Source organism: Sceloporus undulatus, chromosome 3, assembly GCF_019175285.1.
Source record: "Sceloporus undulatus isolate JIND9_A2432 ecotype Alabama chromosome 3, SceUnd_v1.1, whole genome shotgun sequence".
Lineage (NCBI taxonomy): Eukaryota > Metazoa > Chordata > Lepidosauria > Squamata > Phrynosomatidae > Sceloporus > Sceloporus undulatus.
The window spans coordinates 143,661,341-143,685,036 of record NC_056524.1 but is presented as its reverse complement, the minus strand read 5'-3'; the positions used below and the strand labels follow the sequence as shown (position 1 = coordinate 143,685,036).

The 23,696-nt window shown below is 44.1% G+C and overlaps 1 protein-coding gene across 7 annotated transcripts in view; it reads right to left on the bottom strand.

Moving 5' to 3' along the window:
• Nucleotides 1-23,696, bottom strand: part of NSD2 (nuclear receptor binding SET domain protein 2) — a 162,426-nt gene that overhangs the window by 58,713 nt on the left and 80,017 nt on the right. For 6 of the 7 annotated variants that reach the window (XM_042457077.1, XM_042457079.1, XM_042457075.1 and 3 more), the window contains exons 11-14: nt 18,170-18,298; nt 12,910-13,033; nt 12,033-12,233; nt 5,265-5,444 (exon numbers count right to left, since the gene is read on the bottom strand). In XM_042457077.1, coding sequence (XP_042313011.1) covers nt 5,265-5,444; nt 12,033-12,233; nt 12,910-13,033; nt 18,170-18,298 — 634 coding nt within the window. Of the gene's footprint in view, nt 1-5,264; nt 5,445-12,032; nt 12,234-12,909; nt 13,034-13,074; nt 13,470-18,169; nt 18,299-23,696 lie in introns of those variants that run through there. The other variant, XM_042457081.1, reaches the window with a different exon arrangement.

Here is a 23,696-nt window from a genome sequence, read left to right as displayed (position 1 = left end):
GCACTCTGGCATTCCTCAGACCAACGAATTGGCGTGGATGGTTTGGGTTGTTTCCTTCCTTTCCCATCACCCTCTACCTTATCATGTTCATGTGGTTTAGTTTTAAGCAGATTGGTGATGGACAATGCAATCCTGGCAAAGTTAGGAATAAATTATCTGTAAAAATTGGCAAACTCCAGAAACCTTTGCACCTGTTTCTTGGTTTTAGGTGGGGCCCAATCCAACACAGTTTGGACCTTGCCTGGGTCCATTTCAATACCTTGGGCCGACACCCGGTATCACAGAAACTCAAACCGGTCAGTGTGAAAATACCTGCTTGTATGAGACCGCAAATACTGACAATGTGCCATGATTCTAAGGCAGCAGGACATTGGGGCTATTTAAAACATGGCACAAAATTTGGAAGTCCTATTGGTGGAAAGGGATTCACTCAGAGGTGTAAGCATGTTAAAAGTTGCCCTGCTTGTGCACGAGCCAAACCGTTGGTGGGAAAACCTCAAGGATTGCTACAGCCCCTTCCTACGCCAGGTGGACCATGGAAACATATTGCCATGGATTTTGTCACAGATTTGCCTGAGAGTAAAGGGAGAGACACTATTTGGGTGGTGATTGACTTGTTTTCAAAACAAGCTCATTATGTGGCATGCAAAGGAATGCCTAATGCAGGGGTAGGCAACCTGCGGCCCGCGGGCCGGATGCGGCCCAGCAAGGCCTTGGGACCGGCCCCCGCCCGGTCCTGCCGCCAATTGCTGCCGGAGCCTTTGGCCTCTCGTGTGAGGGCATGGGGCCTTTGGCCTATCAGGAGGAGGCGGGCAAGGGGGGGCAAGCGGCAGGCAAGGGGGGCAAGCAGCGGGCAAGGGAGGCAATTGTCTATAGAAGCCTCCAAAACATGCATTTATATTATCATTTTTTTAAAAAATCAGCAAAAGTGTCCTCCATTTGAAAATACTGTCCTACATTTGTCCCGGTTTATTTATTTAATTAATTTTTTTAAAAAAATTATTTAATTATTTAATTTTTGGCTTCGGCCCCCCAGTTGTCTGAGGGACAGCAACCCGGCCCCCGGCTCAAAAAGCTTGCCTACCCCTGGCCTAATGCTTCAAAACTGGCAGACATGTATATAATGCATATTTACAAATTACATGGTTTACCAGACAAGATTGTGAGTGACTGGGGAAGTACCTTCACCTCTAAGTTTTGGAGAGTGCTTCAGAAAAAATTGGAAGTAGTGGTGGCACTAAGTACATCCCATCATCCACAGACAGATGGTCAATGTGAAAAGATGAACATGGCTTTGGAATGCTACCTCAGGTGTTATACAAATTACCTGCAGGATGATTGGTACAATCTTCTCCCTCATGCTGAAGTAGCTTTTAATAGTGCCATACAAAGAAGCACTGGACATTCTCCCTTTGAAATAATCTATGGCTATGAGCCTAAAACTTTGCCAGCTTTGTCTATAGAGCCTTCTGATCCTGTGACTGTGTCACAGTGGGTTGCCAAGGTAAGGGGGACTTGGCCAAAAATCGAGTCTACTTTGGAAGAGGCAAAGAAGGATTATAAAAGGTTTGCTGACAAAAAAAGGACTTTGGGGTGGAATATAAAACCTGGGGATAAGGTGTATTTGTCAACAAAATACTTTAAAACTTGACACTCTTCTAAAAAACTGGGACCTAAATATATTGGACCTTTTGAAGTTAAGAGGCTGGTCAATGATGTGACTGCTGAACTTGATCTGCCCAAGTTTTAAAGGCATTTACACCGTTTTTCACTTTAGCCTGCTGAAGCCGGACCAGAGCACTGAACCATGGAAGCGTGATGACACTCTGCCACTCCCTTTGATGATTGAGGGAGAACAACACTTTCAGGTTTCTAAGATTCTGGACTCTAGAATTCATAGAGGCAAACTACAATATTTGGTTCATTGGAAACATTTTTCTGCCGATCATGATGAGTGGGTCACTCATAAGCATTTAAAAGCCCCTGAACTGTTGGCTCAGTTTCGAGATCATCCTGAAAAGCCTGCATAGTCCAGTGTTTGATTTTGTTTTTTATACTGTGATATAAATTTTATTTTTAGGGGGGCAGACTGTTAGAATCCTGGTAGTATTCTATCAGATATATGTTTTATGTGTGTGGGGATGATGGGGGTTGGGATGCTTTTGCTATGGCTAGTCTAGATGTAGTTATGTAGGAGCTGAGTGGTACCAGGTGGCTGTTATCTAGTGTCCTTGAAGGCCTCTCTCAGAGGCTTGGAATGCAAGCTTAGAGCACAGAGGGATAGCAGCTATGGGGGATGAGTAATGGTGAGAAAGAGGTGGGGATTTTTCTGCACGGGCTTTTGGCTGGGGGTGGAGTAGACAAACCTGGGGTTCTTATGTATTGCTTTTGCTGGGAGGGGTTAGTCTCAGCTTAAATGCTGAATGGAGTTGAATTGCTGATCTTGGAGCTATCAAGAAAGTCCTGTTTATTCTTCATAAAACTGACTGGTTGATTGTCCTGGATACTGGTTCCACATTCTGACAGATAAACACAAGCTAGTCACTACTATACAAAAACTCTTACTGTCACACCACACTATCTCCAAACTCTCAGACTCCCAAACTCCCACAATTCACCAGAACAGCGTTTTCCTTATATACAATATTACCATGAGGCGACCACTAAGTCCAGCCTCTTCATATACAAGTTGCTATGTGCCACAGACAGGTTGCTGTGTATCACAAACACCAATCCATCTTGAGACTGAAGACATAGCATGTTTACGTTTAATCCTGTTCAGCTGACCTTGAACATCCAGCTGCTGCTCTGGAGTCCAGCTGTACCCAATTTAGGCTTCTGCAGCTATTGCCACTTCTGAACATTTTTACCTTCAATATACATTAACAGGTGTTATACCTGCTGATTCTTGTACTGTCTCTTACCTGTTCTGCCTGTTGGGGTTCTTGCTGGGTAATGCTGCTGCCTGCACTGGAACTTCTGTTTCCTCCACTAAGGCCTGTAACCTCTAAAGTCCCTGAGCCTTTTAGAGGAACTATTGAGGGATGCGAAATTGCCCCCATTGGAAAAAAAGGAAGCCTGGGCCTATCTCAATTGCCTTTTGTCTTCCTTTCTTCTCCTATGGATTAGAATTTTCTTTTTATCCTTGGTATCCACCAGTACTGGTTCCAATGCATCACCAAACAATTGGCTCCTAGAAACAGACAGGTAAGGTTGCACTTGGCCTTGGCCTCCACACCCGTTATTCAGCCACATCTGCCTCCTGACAGCTATGGCAGCTCCCTGAGCCCTGGCCTGACAGTGAACTAGACAGTGTTGAGGCTTGCATTGGCTGTGAAGGCAGCAACTTCGAAAGGTGTGTTGATCCCGTTTCACTCTGATCAGATTTGGGTGTCCAGCGCTTTGAGAGCAGAGCTTGTTCACTCTTCACCCATAGCACAGCTACTCAGGACACAATGGAAATAGATGTGGAGGCCCTGAGAATCAGCAAATAGATTTCATTTGCTTGAAAGCTGCCTGAACCTCTGAAGTTTTGAGAGAGCTCTCTGCATCCCTCAAATATACTGAGGATAAAAACAGGCAATCATTGACCAATGGAACCTGTAGTTTCTCCATGACTTTATTGGAAAGCATGTAGAATCTCTTAGTACATAGACTCTCTTAGTATACACTGGAGTAGGCCTATTGGTTGCAGACTTCTCCCATTCTTTCCTCACTAGTGCCATGAACTTGGCTAGAAAGAACATCTGCTCTATGAAACCACTCCCCCCTACATTGGGGAATCTCATGTCTGTGACAGCAGGCTGGTGGTTAACGACTTGACTGCCTTCTTTAATAGCATACCAAAGTTCTGCAGATGTTACAGATGAACAGAGGGAGGGGTAGGGTGAAGGGCTATCTTTGTCCTCCTCTGTGGACAGCTCCCGTCTTCAGAATCTGAGTAAGTGCTGTGAATCACCTCCTCTCTATAACTGTCCTGCAGTTCTTGGCTCTCACCAAGAGATATGAAGTTTGCCAAGTTGTCCCTTTTTTTCCTTTGTGTGGGGAGAGTATTCTATTTCTAGATCCTCCTAGTCCTCCTCACCTATAGACTCTTCATCAGAACGTAGCTGTGAAAGCATCCTGACTGTGCCAACAGATGTCCCATGGGTTGCCTGAGAACTGCTCAAGTCCTCCCCTTTCATTGCTTTGTGTTTGGCATTGACACTTTTGGCATGGCTGGTCTCTTGTCTACTGGAGAGCTGGAAGTGATAATAGTTGACTGTTGAAGAGCCCTGAGAAAGAGAGAGACGGTGGGTTGGCTGAAACCCTGTCCCCTCAACAGAGGACCCTTCTGCACAAGATGAACAACCTGCTCTCCATTTGCTCCTCCTCACAACAGGTGCTGAGACATTATAGGAAGCAAGCCACAGCTTCTCATGACACTAAGTCCCTCAAGAAAGCCAAATAATCCACCAAGGAAGTATTTCGTGCCTATGCCAGCCTAGCATAAATCACATCCCCCTGCTCCAGCTTCTGTTGTGCCTGGTGTTCCTGCTGGGTGAATGGAGCCCACATGAGCCATTGAATAAAGGAGATCTGTCTAACCTAGCGTTTTCATAGGCACCTACAAGTCCTCCCCCTGCCCGCCCCCCAGGCTGACCAAGTGTATCAGCACAAGTGGGGTGGATAGTCCTCACAGCAGCCAAAGAGATCTCGGCTTCCCTCATTCTGTGCAGCCATCTGTTTGCTTCCCCTCCACATTAGCACGCAGAAGAGGGAAGAAGGATGCGAGGAATAAGGAAGAAAAAACTAAGAGAGAGTTATGAGAGAGGGAGGAGAAGCTTAAAGGGCAAGTTTGTTTTTAAAAAAAGAGAGAGAGAGAAAGAAGGAAGGAAGGAAGGGAAAAAGGTTTTGAGAAAGATACCCCAAGAGGTGATAAGGTACATGTGTCCCTACGGAGACAAGGCAGGAACAAAAACTGGGATCATGGGACACTCTCGAAAGCTGATTTGTTACTGCCTATGGAGAAAAGAGAGGACCACCCCACAGTTAGGATGTTCATCCACCTCTACAGGAAAATATATCATTATCAACCTATCTTGACAACATAGAAACCTGCATAATGAAGTGCCCAATAAAGACTTTTCAATGTAACAGAAGAATGTTAAGGAAAGACAGAACAACATATCAGAGTAACAGCTTCAACATGATAAAATAAAATATGAAATTTAAATACCAATCTTTTTAATAGAGAAAAATAAAATGTCTCCACACTTATTTACCTTTGGAGCAGACAAAACACCAGCTGACATTAACATGTGCATGATGGCTCTTCCCTTTAGTGGCAGTGAAATGACTGGTACAAATAATGCTGCTAGAAGTGATCACTGCACATCCTGCTGCAACACAACCATCACTAGCATGATAAGCAACAGGACAGCGAACACACCGCATCATTTTGCCTATCAGAAACACAAATACATCTGCATCATCACTCCTGATTATTGACTGAAATGTTTAGAAAGTACAAATAAGATTGTAAATACCTACATTACACATGCAATGTTTCCTGCCATGCAAATATTTCCTTCAAAATAATGTCCTAACAAATTAGTTGATTTCTGCCATTGATTTACTTTTGTATCACAACCAATCTAACATGTTGGGGCAAAATAAGGCTCCATACCATTTTTAATGAAACTATGGTGTGTCAACACAGAAGCAGACTGTCAGTAGGTTGGCCCAACTGGTGGGAAATCAAAACTGGGTCATGAAATATCCCATAAAACAAAGAATAAAGATTTTTATTTGATATTATTTTAATTTTAGTCTACACTTAGGTATTCCAGTTCTATGTATCTTAATGGAACAGACTGGATCCCCTACACAAAAACAGTTCTTTGGACATAACAAATATATATACAAAATGTTATGTTATAAAAGTAAAATACAACATTCTATATAAAACACACAAAAACAATTTAAAATATAATAAAAAACAAAAATAAACAAGATAAAAGCACATGGTTAAACACTGTTCTGCCATGCAATTAAAAATCAAAGGTCACCCCTGAGGGAAAGGTGGAAAGAGAGCAAGGAGGGGACTGACTGGATCTTCCATGGAAATGAGCAGCCACTCTTCACCAAGACAAAGCCCCTCCCCTGAAAATCATGAAACTCAAGCCAGCTGGTTTGTTATTTTATTTCATTTCATTCCATTGCATTTCATTCCACTGCATTTATATACTGCCTTTCTCCCAGACTGGGATCCAAAGTGGCTTCCAAAGAATTAAAAACAAAACAAAACAAAAACATACTCATAAGAAAATAAAAAACCTCCATATTATACAATACCAAAACCTTTTTTAAAAATTGTACAAAATTTAATAAATAAAAGACTGTTCTCAATAAGAAAGTTTTAAATGTGCTTTTGCACATTTAAAACTTGTGTGACAACTGCACCCATTCCTTGAAATGCAGGATCTGGCCTTGGTGTTACGTGCTTTGGTTTGTACATTTGTACTACTGTAACACGCTCTACGCTCTCTCTCCATCCATCATCCAGAGGGAGAGAAAGGCAAGCCAGCTCCATCAGGCCTTGCCTGAAAGAAGAAGGCCCTCCCTCCAGTCCATCTGCCATGGTCCAGGCCTCCGAGGGAGAGAAGTTCTGCTGGACTTTCCCCCTTTCCCACTGCCATTCTCTTCTCCTTTTGTGTCTTGTCTCTAGATTGCAAGCCTGAGGACAGGGAAATTTCTAATTAACAATTTGTAAGCTGCTCTGATAGCCTTTTGGCTGAAGAGTGCGGCATAAATAAATAAATAAATAAATTATTATTACTTGGGACTGCCTTTGAAGAGTCTTTGGAAAGTGCAACCAGGCTGTTAAAGGGGACAGGTTACAGAGACCACACAATGTCCCTGTTGAAACGTATCTACTGGCTGGCAGTTTGTTTCAGGGCACATTTTGTCCTAGTCCTAGTTCTGACCTATAAAGCCCTATATGGCTCAGGTCCAGGCTATGTGGCAGACCATATTCTCCTTGTATGAGCTGGCCTGGGCCTTGAGTAGAGGCCCTTCAGTATAGGCCCTTCTCTCAGTCCCACCCCCAGCACAAGCATGGTTGATAGGGACATGAGAGAGGACCTTCTCAGTTGCTGCCCCTAGACTGTGGAAGAACAGGTTGCTTACTTGTAACTGTGGTTCTTGGAGTGGTTGTCTGTGCCCTCACACAATAGGGTTTTGTGCCTACTCAGAGACTCCATTCAGAAAGCTGAAAAGCTGAGCAGATTGGTGGAAAGCCCTGTCCACTCCCGTGTACTAAGTAAGCCCAATCCCACTAATCTAATCCACCTTCAAATCATGTCTGCTGCAAGAAAATTAGCAAGGACCTGACTGAGGGGACGTAGAGTGGGTTTGTGTAAGGGCACGGATGACCACTCGAAGAACCACTTACAGGTAAGCAACTTGTTCTTCTTCTTCATGGTCTCTGTGCCTCACACAATAGGGTGACTAAAAAGCTTACCTGTGGCAGGTGGGAAGGTCACTGTAGAATTGAAGAGAGAGCAGCACGGCCAAAGCTGGCATCCCAATTGGACCTGGAATCAAGCCGGTAATGCCAGACAAACATGGAAAGTTGAGACCACGTGGCTCCCTTTCAGACATCAGGCAGAGCAATGTCTCTGAGGAAGGTGGCAGAGGAGGATACAGCCTTGGTTGAGTGTGGGCGCAGACCAACAGAACAAGGGCGTTTGGCAAAATTGTCAGCAAAATTGTCTGGGCAATCCACTTTGAAAACCTTTGAGAAGAAACAGGTTGGCCTTTCTTAGGTCCCCCATAACAAACAAATAACTTGGTGGTCAACCCGAACTCAGCAGAACGTTGAACATAAAACAACAAAGCACGGCAAACATCAAGTGTTTGCATAGTCTTTTCCAGAGCCGTGGAAGGGTCTGGATAAAAAGTGGATAACACAATGTCCTGAGAAAGGTGGAAAGAGGACACCACCTTAGGGAGAAAGGAAATGTCCAGCTTGAGGACCAGTTTTTCCTGTGAAAAATAAGGAAGGGCTCATCTGAGTACAATGCCGTCAGCTTGGAAGACCTCCTGGCTGACATGATGGCCATAAGAAACACCACTTTTAGCTAAGTAATCTCAGGGAGGCCAACCCCAAAGAGCAGCCTGGTAAGATGTGTAAGCACCAATGAGAGTGACCAGGGAGGAGCCAGCGGAGATAGCAGAGGGTAAAGACCCTTGAAAAATCTCTTTAAAGCAGATGAGGTGAAGAGCTTAGCAGACGGTGAACCAGGGGGCTGGTTAACTACAATAAATATACCTTGAGAGATGAAAAGGTGAGTCCTTGATCACGCAGATGAAGCAGGAAGAGCAAGGCCATAGAGAGTTGAACCGGCAAGCATGGTTCAGCTCTAGCCTCACCAAAGGCACAATAGTGCTTTCATTTATAAGAGTAGTAGAATCCTTTCTGGAAACTCACAGAAGTTCTGGAGCAGTCAAGGCTGGATCCTCCAAGCTGTCATGTGGAGGCTACCTAGGTCTGGGTGAAGGACTGAGCCAAGTGGAAGAGAAGGTCCGGCCAGTTTGGAAGTTTGAGGTATTGGCCCCTGGACAGGTGGAGTACAGGGGCAAACCAGTGTTGCCTCAGCCAGTAAGGAGCTGGTAGAATTGCATTAGCTCTGTCCCTGGTCATTTTGGCCACAAAAGGAAAATGTCACCTAGGGTGCTTGCCCCTCGGCCTGTTCTGGTGCAGAACATCGTACACTGGGTATTCTCTGGAGTGGCAAAAAGATCCAGGGAGAGTGTTCCCCACTGTGAAGCAATGGGATGGAAAACTTCCTATGACAAGGTCCATTTGTGTTGAAGAGCCCTGTCCCAGCTGAGGGAGTCTGCTAAGACATTGTCCTTGCCTGCCAGATGAACTGCCATTGGGTGAATGGAATGTTGATGGCACCATGTCCAGAGCTGTTGACTAAGATGAAGAAGAACAGGGGAGTGTGTTCCACCCTGTTTGTTGATATAACAGACCATGATAGTATTGTCTGTTACTACCTGGACAGCTCTGAAAGAGGTGGTTCTCAAAAGACTGAAAGGCTCTGATGACAGCCAACAGTTCCAGAGCATTGATGTGCATTTTCATTTTGGAAGGGGACCAGAGGCCGTGTACACAGAGGTTTTTGCAGTGGGCCCCAACACATCATGGATGTATCCGTGGTGGCTACCCTGGAGGGTTGTGGAGGTTGAAAGGGCATTCCCGAGGATGTTCCTGGGGATCAACCACCACCAAAGAGAGGAACAAACATGTTGAAGGAGTGACAGCTTCTTGGACTGTCTGTCATTGAGGTGGTCGAACACAGAGAGAAACCATTCTTGTAGAGCCCAGAATCTTAGGCATGCCAAGTAGGTGGAGGCCATGAGGCCTAGAAGGTGTTGAATGTCCCTCGCTGTACGACAGTGCATACAGAAAACAGAGTGAAGGTGAGTCCAAAGGGCTTCTGCCCTTCTGGTGGGTAGATAGGCACGAGCCATAACAGAGTCCAGAGAAGTTCCTATACAGTGGTGCCTCGGGTTACGAAATTAATTCGTAACGCGGCCGCTTTCGTAACCCGAAAAGCCTTCGTAAGCCGAATTGCCATAGGCGCTAATGGGGAAAAGCCGCGATTCCGTGCGAAAAAGCCGAAAAAAGCACCAAAAGTTTTTTCGTAACCCGAAAAAACATTCGTAACCCGAAACAATAATTCCCTATGGGATTTTTTCGTATCCCGAAAATTTCGTAACCTGGGTATTTCGTATCCCGAGGTACCACTGTATACTCTATTACCCTGACTTGTTCCAAGACAGCCTTGGAGGGGTTTACTGTGAGACCCAAGTCGGTGAGGGAAGAGAGAGAGAGAGAGAGAGAGAGAGAGAGAGAGAGGTGGTGTGGACATCTCAGAACAACTGTGTATGGGAGGATGACACCGGCAACCAATCATCCAAATAAGGAAAAAATCTTGATTCCCTGGATGCAAAGGTGAGAGATGACCACTGCCATGTATTTTGTAAAGACACAGGGGGCGGTGGAGAGACTGAAGGGTAGGACGGTATATTGATAAAGATCTCCGTCAAAAGTGAAGCAAGAAACTTGCGGTGCTGAGTTCTAATGGCGATGTGAAAGTAGGCATCTTTCAGGTCAATCAATGCAAACCAATACCTTTGATGGAGAAAGGGGAGGATCAACTGAAGGTTCACCACCCTTAATTTGCATGGTGTGATATAATGGTTGACACACTTTAGATCGAGCATAGAGGAAAGTTCACCATCTCTTTTCAGCACCATGAAATACCTGGAGACATAACTGTCCATCTTGCATCTTTCTGGGATGGATTGAATGGCACCTTTGTTGAAAAGGGAGGTGATCTCCTTTAGGAGAGGAGGGAAAGATGGAGTAGAGCGTAAGACGCCTAGAGGTGAAGTACTTACAAACTCTATGGCGTAACCCAAACGTACAATGGTAAGTATCCAGATATCTGTGGTGATTCAACACCAGTTGTTGTAAAAGTGGCGAAGTCTGGAAAAATGATGAGACAGCAGTGGAAAGTTTGGAGGAATTGGACAAGATGATGGTGTCGTCCCCATAGATCTGTCAAACATGAATTTGGAGGATGAAGACTTCTTGGAAGATTGTTGTTGTTGCTGGGGATAGAGTTGCCTGTAGGGCCTTCGAGAAGATTGCTGAGAAGAGTCCCTGTATTGAGTAGGGGCCACAGACAGAGGACTGGAGTAGTTGGAAGAGGCAGGCCATGGGTGCCACTGCTGTTTCCGGTATTGTTGTTTCTGATCGGTGACACCCAACCTCTTGCCTGTAAGGCATGCCTTGGCCAATGGATCCAGAGACTCATCAGACTTAGCCACAAAAAAGGTGAGCTTGTTTTCTGCTGCTCCAGAGAACAGGACCCGGAACAATGGATGCAAGCAAGCTACAGGAAAAGAGATTCCATGTCAACATTAGGACTGACAGTAAAGGCTCTACGACAGTGGAGTCTCTTTCCTTGGAGATCTTTAAACATGGGTTGGGTGGCCATCTGTCGGGTATGCTTTGATTGTGATTTCCTGCATGGCAGAGAGGTTGGACTGGATGGCGCTTGTGGTCTCTTCCAACTCTATGATTCAAAAGGCAGATCTTCAATACACTTCTTAGCCTCATCTGTGAGAACAGTAGATCTGAGCCAAGCATAGCGACGGAGCACAACAGGAACTGACATCTCTTTAGCCGCACAGTCCACAGAATGCCTAGCTGAGTGGATTTGTTGGATGACCAAGGACAGCCTCTGTGTAGAAGTAAAGGGCAGCTGCCTTCTGTTCTTCCGGCAAGAAGGGGATGAAAGCAGTCATCTTATCCCACAACAGTTTCTGGTAGGCACCCATGCAAGCCTCCACGTTATCCACCTTAGTAGAAAGGGCAGCCAAAGAGTAGAAATGCTATCCAAAAATGGTAAGGTGTCTATTCACCTTGTCCACTGGAGCAGAATGGGTCTTGAAGAAAATTTTCTTGGTGGTTGATCCTATGTTGTGAAATAACCTCCTGTGGGAAGCAAAGTTCCCCTCTTTCTATTTACATAGGCCTTAACATTTAAATTGGATGTTGCAGAACGATCTTTTAATTGAGTGTGAAGCATTTTTATCTTTTATGGTTTAAGGTTATTTTTAACTTTTTAAAATATTTTATCAGATTGTTTATTTAATGGCTTGGTTTTGTGCTAAGTTTAACTATATTTTGTTTTAACTTATGCTATAAACTGCACTGGATTCCATATTCCAGAAAGGTGGGACATGGATTAATTGATTGATTGATTAATTAAGTAATTTCACAAAGACTACAGCACAAGGAAGAGCAACTGTGAACAAAGTTGCATAAACAATAAAAACAAGGCACTTCCTGTGTCTAACCCTCTCAAGGCTACCAGGAGTTGCCACAAGACAAATGGTATTACACTTTGCACTGCAACAGTAACTAAATTCAGAAACTACAATTGTGAAAATATACAGAAAATGAATACCTTTGGAAACTTTGGGATTTGAAGGATTAGTAACATGGCAACTGATACAACTGTGGAGAGGGCATCGAAAGCCCCTATTTTCAAATACAGTCAGGTGGAATTTTTTCACACAGGTTTCATGGTAAAATTTTCCACAGTGTGACACTATACAGCGTTTCACGTCAGATTTTTTCTCTTTGCACACAAAACATGTATGAAAACCTATAAAAAATTTAAAACAGAAGTTGAATATTTTAGGAGATTAAAAACTAGATTCATTTCCTGACATATAAGCAATAAAATAAATATCAGAAATTGAAGATGTGTTACTAAATAAAAATACACTACCAAATAATACTAATATTGTACTAGTTTACTTTTCAGCTGTACTTCATCTATAACACATCTTCTATTATTCTGTTAGATCAGGAGTTTATAAAGTGTTGTCAACAGGCTGCATATGGCCACCAGGGCCATTTTTTGTGACTCCCAGGCATAAAATAGTCTCTAAAATTACCATTATGTGGTGCAGAGGACACTTCCATCATGTGCCCTGGGATCAAAACAAATGTTTGCAATTTTTTTGCCTCAAAACAGGCACATACCCTGTAGGAGCCCTGATAGCCTTCCAAAAATGGTGAGAATGCCCCCTACAAGGCATTTGGGGGCAAAAATAGTAATTATTTTTGTTGGAAGCAGGTGCAGTGGGAGGGTACAGCCCTCCAAGGTCTCCTGTGGGGAGATGTGAACCCCTAGACTTCCACAACTGCTCATATCTATTTTATGCTCCAAATCCCTCTTGTCAATAAAATCAGTTTGCAGCTTTTATCGTGACAAATTATAAACTAACACACACCAGTAAGGTATTTAATATGTTTGTGGACCACAACAAACTTGCCTGAAGAACATTCAGTACAAATGAAGTGTCCTGAGGGCTTTCCAGAGAGGCCAGTACAGCTTGCATGAAAAGCACCAAAACAGCGTCCTTCACAAAGCAGCAGCTCTCCAGGCTTTTCACAGATCTTTGAGAGTAGAAAAGTTCAACATTAAAAAGTACCAAAACAGGGGAATTGATTCTCTCATTATCAACCACATTTCCTTTCCCTTTTTTATTACATGTTGAATACTACATTTCTATTTCATCCTAGTTTGAGCTTCACATTCAACATCATTTAATGTACCAACCTATTTAATTTTTCAATGAGGACAACTGAAAATCTTCTGCAACCTGGTGCTCTGTGTCTATTCAGAATGCATACCTATTCATAAGACAATTCTACTGAGATCATTTTCCTTTTTATTCATTCTCCTACTTCTCCTTATCTTTACTCAGTTCTTTACACAGGTGAGTGGCTGAGCTCAAGTGGCTGCCTGACAGTCTGAAGGGGCACACCAGCCTAGAATGCAGATGAAGTGGAGACAGCTCTTGCTGTTCTGGTCTCCCGGCAGTCTGGTAGGCTGAAAAGATAGTAGAAGCCACCCATTTGGAAATGCATTGTGAGAAAATTTGACAACTATGCTATGACTGCTGTAGCAGAAAAAGAGTCTAAGAAATTTCATTAAATGCTTCATCCAGTAAATTATCAAGTACTAGCAGCATACCTCCCCATACTCAATAAACTCTTCTGATGGTTAGCAGAAATCTTTTATTGAAAGGTTAGGGAAAGATCCATCTAGGAAGATTTCTTAGGACTGACAATTTAGCATAATTACATCAAATAAGAACAATAGCAAGTTCTAACTCCACCCCCACCCCTCCCACTCCCCAAAATCAAAACAGTTGTTTGGTCTCTACCCTCCTCAAATTTGGTGGGCAAATACTTTCTCAAAACAACTTTGCAGTACACACATTGTTCTCAAAACAATAATCCTTTTCAAATATTTTATCTTTGTTCACAGAGAGTCTGAACCTGGCAGAGTTATTTTATAGTTTTTGTGGGTTCTTTGGGCTATGTAGCCATGTACTAGAAGAGTTTGTTCCTGATGTTTTGCCAGCATCTGTGGCTGGCATCGCCAGATGCTGGAGAAACGTCAGGAACAAACTCTTCTAGAACATGGCCACACAGCCTGAAAAACCCACAAAAAATTATAGATGCCGGCCATGAAAGCCTTCGACTTCACAGAGTTATTCTACACAACAAACTTTCAAAGGTATCAAGAAGAGGAAGGGGGGGGGGAGACTGATAGGTGGAGGTTTTGGTAACCTTTGAAGAACCTCTTGATCATGGGTTGAAGAAAATCAATACCAAGAAAGATACTAGAACAGATCATTAAACAAGAGAGTCTGTGAATACTTAAAAAGCAACGCCATAATCACAAAAAGTCAAAATGGGTTTCTGGGAAACAAGTCATGTCAGATTAATCTGATCTCCTTTTTTTGGTAATATTACCATTTTGGTAGACAAACAAGGAAACAAGTTTGTTTGCAAACAAGCTAGTAAAATGTGGGCTAGACAATACAACTGTTAGGTTGACCAGCCGAACCCAAAGGCTCTTCTTCACCATGGAGAGAGGTGACTAGTGGGGTGCCACAGGGTTCTGTTCTGGGCCCAGTGCTATTCAACATCTTTATTAATGACTTGGATGAAGATTCCTTCAGAGGGCCTGCTTATCAAATTTGCAGATGACACCAAATCAGGAGGAGTAGCTAATACCCCAGAGGACAGGATCAAAATTCAAAAAGACTTTAATAGATTAGAATGCTGGGCCAAAGATAACAAGATGAATTTCAACACAGAAAAATGTGAAGTACAGCACTTAGGGGGGGAAAAAAAATGAAACACATAGATATGGGATGGGGGACACCTAGCTTAAGGAGACTATGTGTGAAAGGGTCTAGGAGTCCTAGTAGACCACAAGTTGAACATGAGTCAACAGTGTGATGTGGCAGCTAAAAAGGCCAATGTGATTTTAGACTGCATGAAAAAAAATATAGTGTCTAGATCAAGGGATATAATAATGACAACTCTATCCTGCATCGATCAGGCCTCACCTGGAATACTGTGACCAGTTCTGGGCACCACAATTCAAAAAGGATGTTGACAAGCTAGAACATGTCCAAAGGAGGGCTACCAAAATGGTGAAGGGCCTGGAAATCATGATTTATGAGGAAAGACTTAGGAAGCTGTGTTTAAGTATTTGAAAGGGTGCAAGCTTGTTTTCTGCTGCTCCAGAGAACAGGACCCAGAACAATGGATGCAAGCTACAAAAAACAAATTCCAGCTCAATGGAGGAACTTCCTGACAATGGAACACACTTCCTCAGAATGTGGTGGAGTCTTCTTCTTTGGAGGCCTTTAAGCAGATGTTGGATGGCCATCTGTCAGGGATGCTTTGACTGTGATTTCCTGCATGGCAGGAGGTTGGACTGGATGGCCCTTGTTTCTTCCAACTCTATGATGCTATGGTACTGTGAAAACAAGATGCTTTCCCATTCTACTCAAAGTGCCATGATATCGCTGAGAGATAACATTTTACTGAAGAGGGGAATAAACCCTTGTCAGCTAAGGATGCCAGAAATTCCAGGACATGTGGAATGTCTGCTGAGTCAGGTGGAACATTCCTGGAGTGGAAGAAGGAGCAGAAAGTGTCCCATTTATACATGAATGACTTTATCATGGATGGTCTATGGGTCATTTGAAGAATGCACTTCTACAGAGACAAGAGGGAGGTTAAAGGAAGATATTCCAGGCTTTTCGTTTGTGCATGGGAAGGTCCGGGTGTCTTGTCATTCCATGGCTGAATGTAAGGAGATTCGGTCAAACGGGCACACAAAGGAAGGTCCTGCTAGAAAGATGATGGAGGAGGAAACCACCATTGCCTGGGCCACCACCAAGTGATCAAGATGCACTGGGCTTTGTCTCTTCTCAGTTGGGTGATAACTTGTATTGTCATGGAGGAAATACATTCACTTATGCAGCATTTCTTAACCAGGGAGCATACAGCTCCATGGGAAGCCCTAGGACATTCCAAAGGGGCCACATGTGAAAATCTCATAAATGGGGGGGGGGGGGGGGGGACAGCATGAGACTACAGGGCCACAGAGGGAAGTTAGAAGGGAAGAAAACAGAGAAGTGACTAAGAAAAGAAAAGAGAAAAGTGATTGGCCACGCATAATTGGCTTCAAAGTTGCTTCCGTTTCCTTCTCCCTCCCACTGGTTACAGCAGTGTTAGTGTGTAGGACGCTGTTTCTCTGTGCAAATATTACTGCAAAAGGAGGTATGTTTAGGGTTGCTATCCCTGAGGGCCTCCAAACCGGGAAAAATGTAGGACATGGTTTTAAAATGTAGGTTTTTTTTTTTTTTTTTTTTTTTTTTTTTTTTTTTTTGAAGCCTGGGAGACAGCGTCTCCCAAGCCCCAGGGAAGGCTTGGAGGACGCCGCTTCCAAGGCCTCCCTGGGGCCTGGGAGACAGTGTCCCCCAAGCAGCAGCCGAGGAGGAAGAGGGGAGGAGGAGAAAAAGGAAAGGGAAGGAGAAAGAAGAGAAGGAGGAGAAAGAAGAATAGGGAACAATATAAAAAGAAGAGGAGGAGGAGGAAGAGGGAAAGAACAGAAAAAAGGGGAAGAAAAAGAAGAAGAGGAGGGGGAAGAGAAAGAAGAGAAGGAGGGGAAGAAAACAAAGAGGAGGAGGAGGAGGAAAAAGAAGAAGACGAAAAAATAGGGGAAGGGGAAGGAAGAGAGATAGCTTGCCGGCAAGGCTCTTTTTTGCCCTCGCCCGCGCAAGGGACCAAAGAGGAGACACTCCGCCTCTTGAGGCTGGCCGGCCAATGGGGAGAGTGGAGCTGGAACAGCCCTGCCTCCTGCTAGCAGTCACAGGCTCCTGCAGCAGGGGAGGGCTGTCCAGCCATTGGCCAGCCACCCTGAAGGGCAGGAGCTCCTGCTCAGCCCTGCGCGTGGCCGCGCAAGAGCACGCAGGGCCAGGGCAAAGCGAGCCAGGCGGCGAAAAGGCTGCAGCAGCAGCCGCAGCAGCAATGGCGGTGGCGGCTGCAGAACAGCAGTGGTTGTTGCGGCGGTGGCAGCGGCAACCAGCTCAACCCGGGGCAAAGAGCCAAACCGGGCCATGACCGTGCCAAGTGGCCAAAAATCGGGTTTGTCACGGCCCCAGGGGGGTTATGGCAACCCTAGGTATGTTGCAGCATGCAAGAGTTCTGAAGGCAATCTTCAGGTATTTTTAGCCATTGTGTTTCCCATTCCATTTGCAGTTGCTATGTTCAGTTGCTTCTCAACGTAAATAACTATCAGGATCAGTTATAATTTTTCATTTCTCTTTGTTCAGATGTTCTAATGCTATTTTATTTCTGATAAGTCATCTTATTATTTTGTAGTTGCAAAACATACGAAAAATTAGTCTGCGTCTGCACTGGATTTCGTTTTTTATTTTTAGATACTCCATGGCTACCCTCACAAAATAGAAATGTCAACAATACTCAGTCGAGTATCTTGACTAAATATTTATTCTGTCAGCACAAGACTTCACAAGACCTATGTGTTTGATATGTATGACCACACTTTCCAATGAGAGTATGTGTCCATGTAAGTTACAAAAGCATTTGGAAACATCTCGTAAAGACAAGGATAAACCTGGTTTGTCTCCTCCCTGCTCTCTAACAGCAGGTGAAGACTCTTTATTTGAGGAATATTTGGTGACAGTAGATAGAGATTTCAGACAGAGGGAGGGGGTGTAGTGTTTGTTTCTTTTTTAATTTCATCACGTTTTAAATGCCTTTTAATGTTGTTTTAACTTGTGTTTTTAACTTGTGTTTTTAAATTAGTTGAACTGTATTGTACATTTTATATTAAGAGGTTTTAAATTGTGTTTTTAAAGTGCTGTATTCCACCTTGGGTCCTGCACTGGGAGAAAGGATGGATATAAATTAATTAAATTAAATTAATAGATATAAAGCTTAGTGTTTCATTAATCTCTCATCTCAGTCTTTCTCATGCTATCTCTCTTTAAGGCCTCAAGTAACTGCTCTTAGCTCTGGTAATGGGGTTAACATGATTTAAAACTGAAGTTCCACAGTTCAGCCTTACTCTACCCTCCATTCTGTCCCTGCTGGGACACAGAACAGCCCACTCCTGCAGGTATGGTGCTGTGAAGAAGGGATGGTTTCTTCATTTTAATCTAGTATCAAGACCTTGTTCTAACAGATTTCTCTTACCTGACAAACATATTCCTTTCTTGCTGCAGCTCCTCGGTCAGTCTTTTTGGACTGAGACATTTCTGCTAGTGCCTCATCAGCACTTTCAAAGGGAGATTCTGACCGCTCATCTCCTTGGCTATCTGAGATCTAAAGAAAAACAGAATGAATGAAAAAAAGAGCATTCTTGCTTAACATAATCATATTTGCAGAAGTCCAGAACATCTGCATGTCTAACATGCTCTACTACCAACTTAAAAAAATGACTTTACTCCACAAAATACGACCACCACTGCTAATAAATATTTGTGACTCAGCTGTCAAATGCCTCATCAATGATATTTCATATTCTGAGAGTCAGTGAGTGTGGAATAGTGGTTTGAGTACTGGACTGAGACCCTGGAGTCCAGGATTCAAATCCCAAATGGCCATGGAAACCCAATGGGTGACTTTGGGCAAGTCACACTCTCTCAGCCTCAGAGGAAGAAAAGGGCAAACCCACTCTGAACAAATCTTGCCAAAAAATTCCCGCAACAGGATCATTTTAGGGTCGCCTAAAGTCAGCCACACAACAACATATTTTGTTGTTGTTGTTGATAATGACAATATTCAAACAGACTGCATAAAAATAAAATATAGTTAAAAAGATAAAAGTGTTTAAAATACTTAAAGGCCCTCCCTCTTCCCTGTCCCCACCAACCGTTCTTGTAATGGTGGTGGGACAGAGAGAAGGGCCTCTCCTGAGTATCTCAGAGCCTGGGCCAGCTCATACAGGGAGATACAGTCTGCCAAATAGTCTGGACATGAGCCATACCGGGCTTTATAACACTTTGAATTGTTCCTGGAAACAAACTGGCAGCCAGAGGAGCTGTTTCAATAGGGGCATTGTGTAATCTCTATAACCTGCCTCTGTTAACAGCCTTGCTGCAGCTCTTTGGACCAGCTGAAGTTTCCAAACACTCATCAAAGGCAGTGCCAAGTAGAGCGTGTTACTGTAGTCCAAATGGGATGTAACCAAGGCATGTACCACCGTGGCCATATCCAACGTTTCAAGGAATGGGCTAGTTGACATACAAGTTTTAAATGTGCAAAAGCACTCCTGGTCACTGCAGAGATCTGGACCTCCAGGTTCTGAGCTGAGTCCAGGAGTACCCTCGAAGTGCACACTTGTGTCTTCAGAAGTATAACAGAGGCTGAATCCCCATGCCTGATTATAGTCCATACGACATAATATAACAGCCATAACCACTTTTAACAAGATTACACACAATTCTGTTAATAATATGAACAAATCTTTGTATGTGTTTGTGCCATGATTTGTTCTGTAACAGAGAAAGGCAGGTTGCTCACCTGTAACTGTGGTTCTTCTTGTAGTCATCTGCGAATCCTCACAAATGGGTTTTATCTGTGCTTGCGCAGTAAGCTTGGAACCTTCTAGAATCGCTAGGCAAAGTTTACTTTGCAACATTCTGAAACTTTTTGGCGGTAGCTCCGCCCATCCCGATATAAGCCCCTAACGGTCCCGCGCCTCTCCAGTTCCATAAGTACACCGCATAGCAGTGATAGAGTAAGTTAATAATAGCAGGACACAACTATGGGGAGGATGGGTGGGGTTTGTGAGAATTCACAGATGACCACTCGAAGAATTACAGGTGAGCAACCTGTCCTCCTTCTTCGTGGTCTCTGTGAATCACACAAATTGGTTAGACTGACAAGCTTTAGTCAGTGGAGGACAGAGTGTCAGGATAATTTGTAAAAGTTCAACAGGTTATGTTTATTCAAACAACTCTTAATATCGGCCAATCAGAGGCCATCGTAGATTAAATTGGAAAGGTGATAAGCCACCAAATATGTTGTTATTTATGAAGTTGACAAAATAAACTTTCAACTGGAAGTGTAACTGTCCTGTCATTAATTCAAGAAAAATATGGAATCATAGCATGAATCGGTCAGATTAAACTTGACAGATGTTCAAAAGCAAGCATCATAACACAAACCATAGACAATCAGTGCAATGCAGAGAGAAATACTGCCCTCCCAAAGGCTGCATTATGCCTGGTCCTGGTGTCCAGCTTGTAATGTCTAATGAAAGTTGATGGCTGGGACCATACAGCAGCCTTACAAACATCCTCCAGGGGCACCCCAGTCAAAAAGGCAGAGGATGTTGCCCTTGTTGAAATAGCTTGAATCCGAGCTGGAGGAGCCTTGCCAGACAGTTCATAACAGAGATGAATAATGGAAGTCACCCACTTAGAGAAATGTTGAGAAGAGACAGGGAGTCCCAGCTTTGGTTTCGAACAGCAGGTGAACAGTCTCTGAGATCACCTTGAAACTGAAGTCCTCTCTACAAAGAAGGCTAGGGTGCGACGAACATCAAGTACATGCAATCGTCTCTTATTGTCAGAAGTCGGGTTTGGGGTCAAAGTGGGCAAAACAATGTCCTGTCCCATGTGAAAGGATGACACAATCTTAGGGAGAAAGGACATGTCGGGCCGGAGTACCACTTTGTCCTTGTTGAAGGATAAGTAGGGCTGGTCAACCATCAAGGTACAAAGCTCGTTTGCCCAGCGAGCGGAGGTGATGGCCACAAGGAAGACTGTCTTCCAAGAAAGTAATCTCCACTGGCCACTGGTTCAAAGGGCTTCCCTGAGAGGAAAGCGAGGACCAGGTAAAGGCTCCAAGACAGTGTTGGTACTGATGCAGGAGGGTGAAGATTGGTAAAGCCCTTAAGAAATTTTTTGATAAAGGAGTTGTTTGAAGAAGGATCGCCTGCCATCAAACTGGTAATGAGAACAGATGGCGGCCAAGTAACCTCGAAGAGAGGACAGTCCCAAGCTGCACTGGCCAGAGACATAAGGAATTGTAAAACAACAGAGACTGAGACATTAGATGGGGCAAGATGATTTCCTTAACCTTTTCCATTTAAAGGAATAGGAGCATATAATGGAAGGTTTTTGAGCTGCCAGGATAACCATCTGTACCGAAGCTGGTAGGCTATCTAGGGGTGGATCCTCCAAGTGACCAACAGGAGGGTGTCCATGTCAGGGTGACGGACTCAGCCTTCGTGGAGAGTCAGAAGGTCTGGGTGGGGAGGCAGTCGGTAGAATTCCTTTTGGGACAGCAGGAACAGTGGTGCAAACCATGGCTGTCTTGGCCACCACAGAGTTAGGAGGATGGCATCTGCGCTGTTGCCCCTCATTTTGGCAATGACTCTCATGATCAAGGGAAAGGGTGGAAAGGCGTACAAAAACCTTCCTGACCAATGAAAAAGAAATGCATTTCCTCGGGAGTTTGGGGACTGAGTCCTGGAGCAAAACTGGTGACATTGCCTGTTGGAATGAGTGGCAAATAGGTCGATTTCGGGTGTCAATTGGAGAACAAGGTCTGTACCATTTGGGGTGGAGCTGCCATTCATGACACGGATTCAAAGATCTGCTGAGTTGGTCTGCCAATATGTTTTGGTCTCCTGGCAGGTGGATAGACTGCCTGGCTATACACCAGTCCCATATTCAGAGGGTAATGTTCAAAAGGTTTGGGGTCCTGGTTCCTCCCTGTTTGTTCAAGTAATACATCATGGTAGTGTTGTCCATGAGCAGGACGACCACCTGAACTTGGAGTAGGGTTTTGAATGCCCTGAGAGCTTTTTCCACAGCTAGCATTTTCAGAATGTTGATGTGAAAGGAATTTTCCATAGGAGACCATTCATCTTTTACCGTCAGGTTTGAAGAATGAGCCCCCCATCCTTCTAAGGAAGTGTTGGTGGTGAGTATTATTTGTGGCTGTGGTGGTCAAAACGGCAGGCCTTTGCAAACATTGTCGGGATCTAGCCATCAATGCAATGTCCTGACCACTGGTCTTGGTACCAACAGCCACTTGTCCAGGCGGTTGGTGGCAGGGTTGAAGACTGAGAGGAACCAGGCCTGAAGAGGACGTGCGCAAACTGGGTGACAAAGGTAGTTGAAGCCATATGTCCCAGTGCAATTTGGATGGTTTGGGGGGTGATCCTTCTGTGGGCTAGGCAGTCTCTGGTCGAAACCTGTCGTCTGGTAGGTATGCGAGGGACTTTTCGGAGTCTAAGACTGTGACGATGAACCTGACCTCTTTGGAGGGAATCAAACGGGGCTTCTCCTTGTTTATTAAAAGGCTGAGAGAGTCCAACAAGGATAGGGTGAAATCGATATTTTGGAGCAAGAGTCCTATCTCGACAAAGAGCCAATCATTGAGGTAGAGAAAGACTACAATGCCTCACTGTTGGAGGTGAGCCGCTACTGGTGCCATGCAGTTGGTAAAGACTCCCGGTGCTGTGGAGAGGCCAAACGGAAGAACTCTGAACTGGAAGGCCTTGGAGCCTATCATGAAAGCCAGAAACCTTCTGTGGTCTTGTCTGATTCCGACATGGAAATATGCATCTTTCAAGTCCAGAGTCGCAAACTATTGATCCTTCTGCAGCAATGGTAAGATAGAAGACAATGTTATCATATGGAATCAAAGATAACAAATATAAGAGCTAAGGTGTCTGAGGTCCAAAATGGGCCAAAGTGATCCATCGGGCTTAGGCACCAAAAAATAATGGGAAAAGAAACAACTACGAGCCCGAGATAAGGTGATGGGCTCAACAGCCCCTTTAGCTAACAAAGTGCGCACTTCGTCGAGAAGGGTGTCTGAGGGGGAGGTGGAAATAACAGCTCCGGTGGGTTGGAGCTCCTTAAACCCTGCAGAAGATGGAAAGGACCCAAGAGTCAGTAGTTAACATAGCCCAAGAGATGTAAAAATGGGCTAGCCTATCACCAAAGGGAGGAGGGACGGAACGCACTGAAGAACATCACAGTTGTTTTTTGTTTTGGTCAGAGGTCTTCTTATGAAAGCCCTGACGATAACGCTGTTGTAGTGGTTGTTGACGGCCAGATAAAGAGGACGATTGAGATGGATATCTCTGGTGGCCCTGATCTTGACTGGCAGTACGGTTATTGGGACTGGGAGTAACCCAAACACTGACCTCCATACCAACACCTGGAGCCTCCCCTTGGGAAGGAAATAGAGGACATAGGGTGACGCCTGGCAGCAGCTCTTATTTTATATTTAAAGTTTAGCTTTTCATCGGTGTCCTTGCTAAACAAGCCTGTGTTGTAGAACCGCATGTCTTCAATCAATGTTTTGGCCTGGAAAGTTAAATTCGAAGCTCACAACCAAACGTGGCGGCATAATGCGATGGATCCAGACAAGACCTTTCCTGCACAATCTGCAGAGTGGCGGGCTGAATTAATTTGTTTTGCTCCCAAAGCATGAGATTCAGCATGTAGAGCTAGGGCTATGAGTCGCTTGTCATCGGGGAGGTCATCAATGATGGAAAGCATCCTATGCCAGATCTGTTGTTGGTAGGCACCCATACACGCTGCATAATAATAATAATAATAATAATAATAATAATAATAATAATAATTTGTTTTATTTATATACCACTATTCCAAAGATCATAGCGATGAACAGCAAGTAAGCTAATTAGCAAATAAGCTAATTTGCCCCCAACAGTCTGGGTACTCATTTTAGC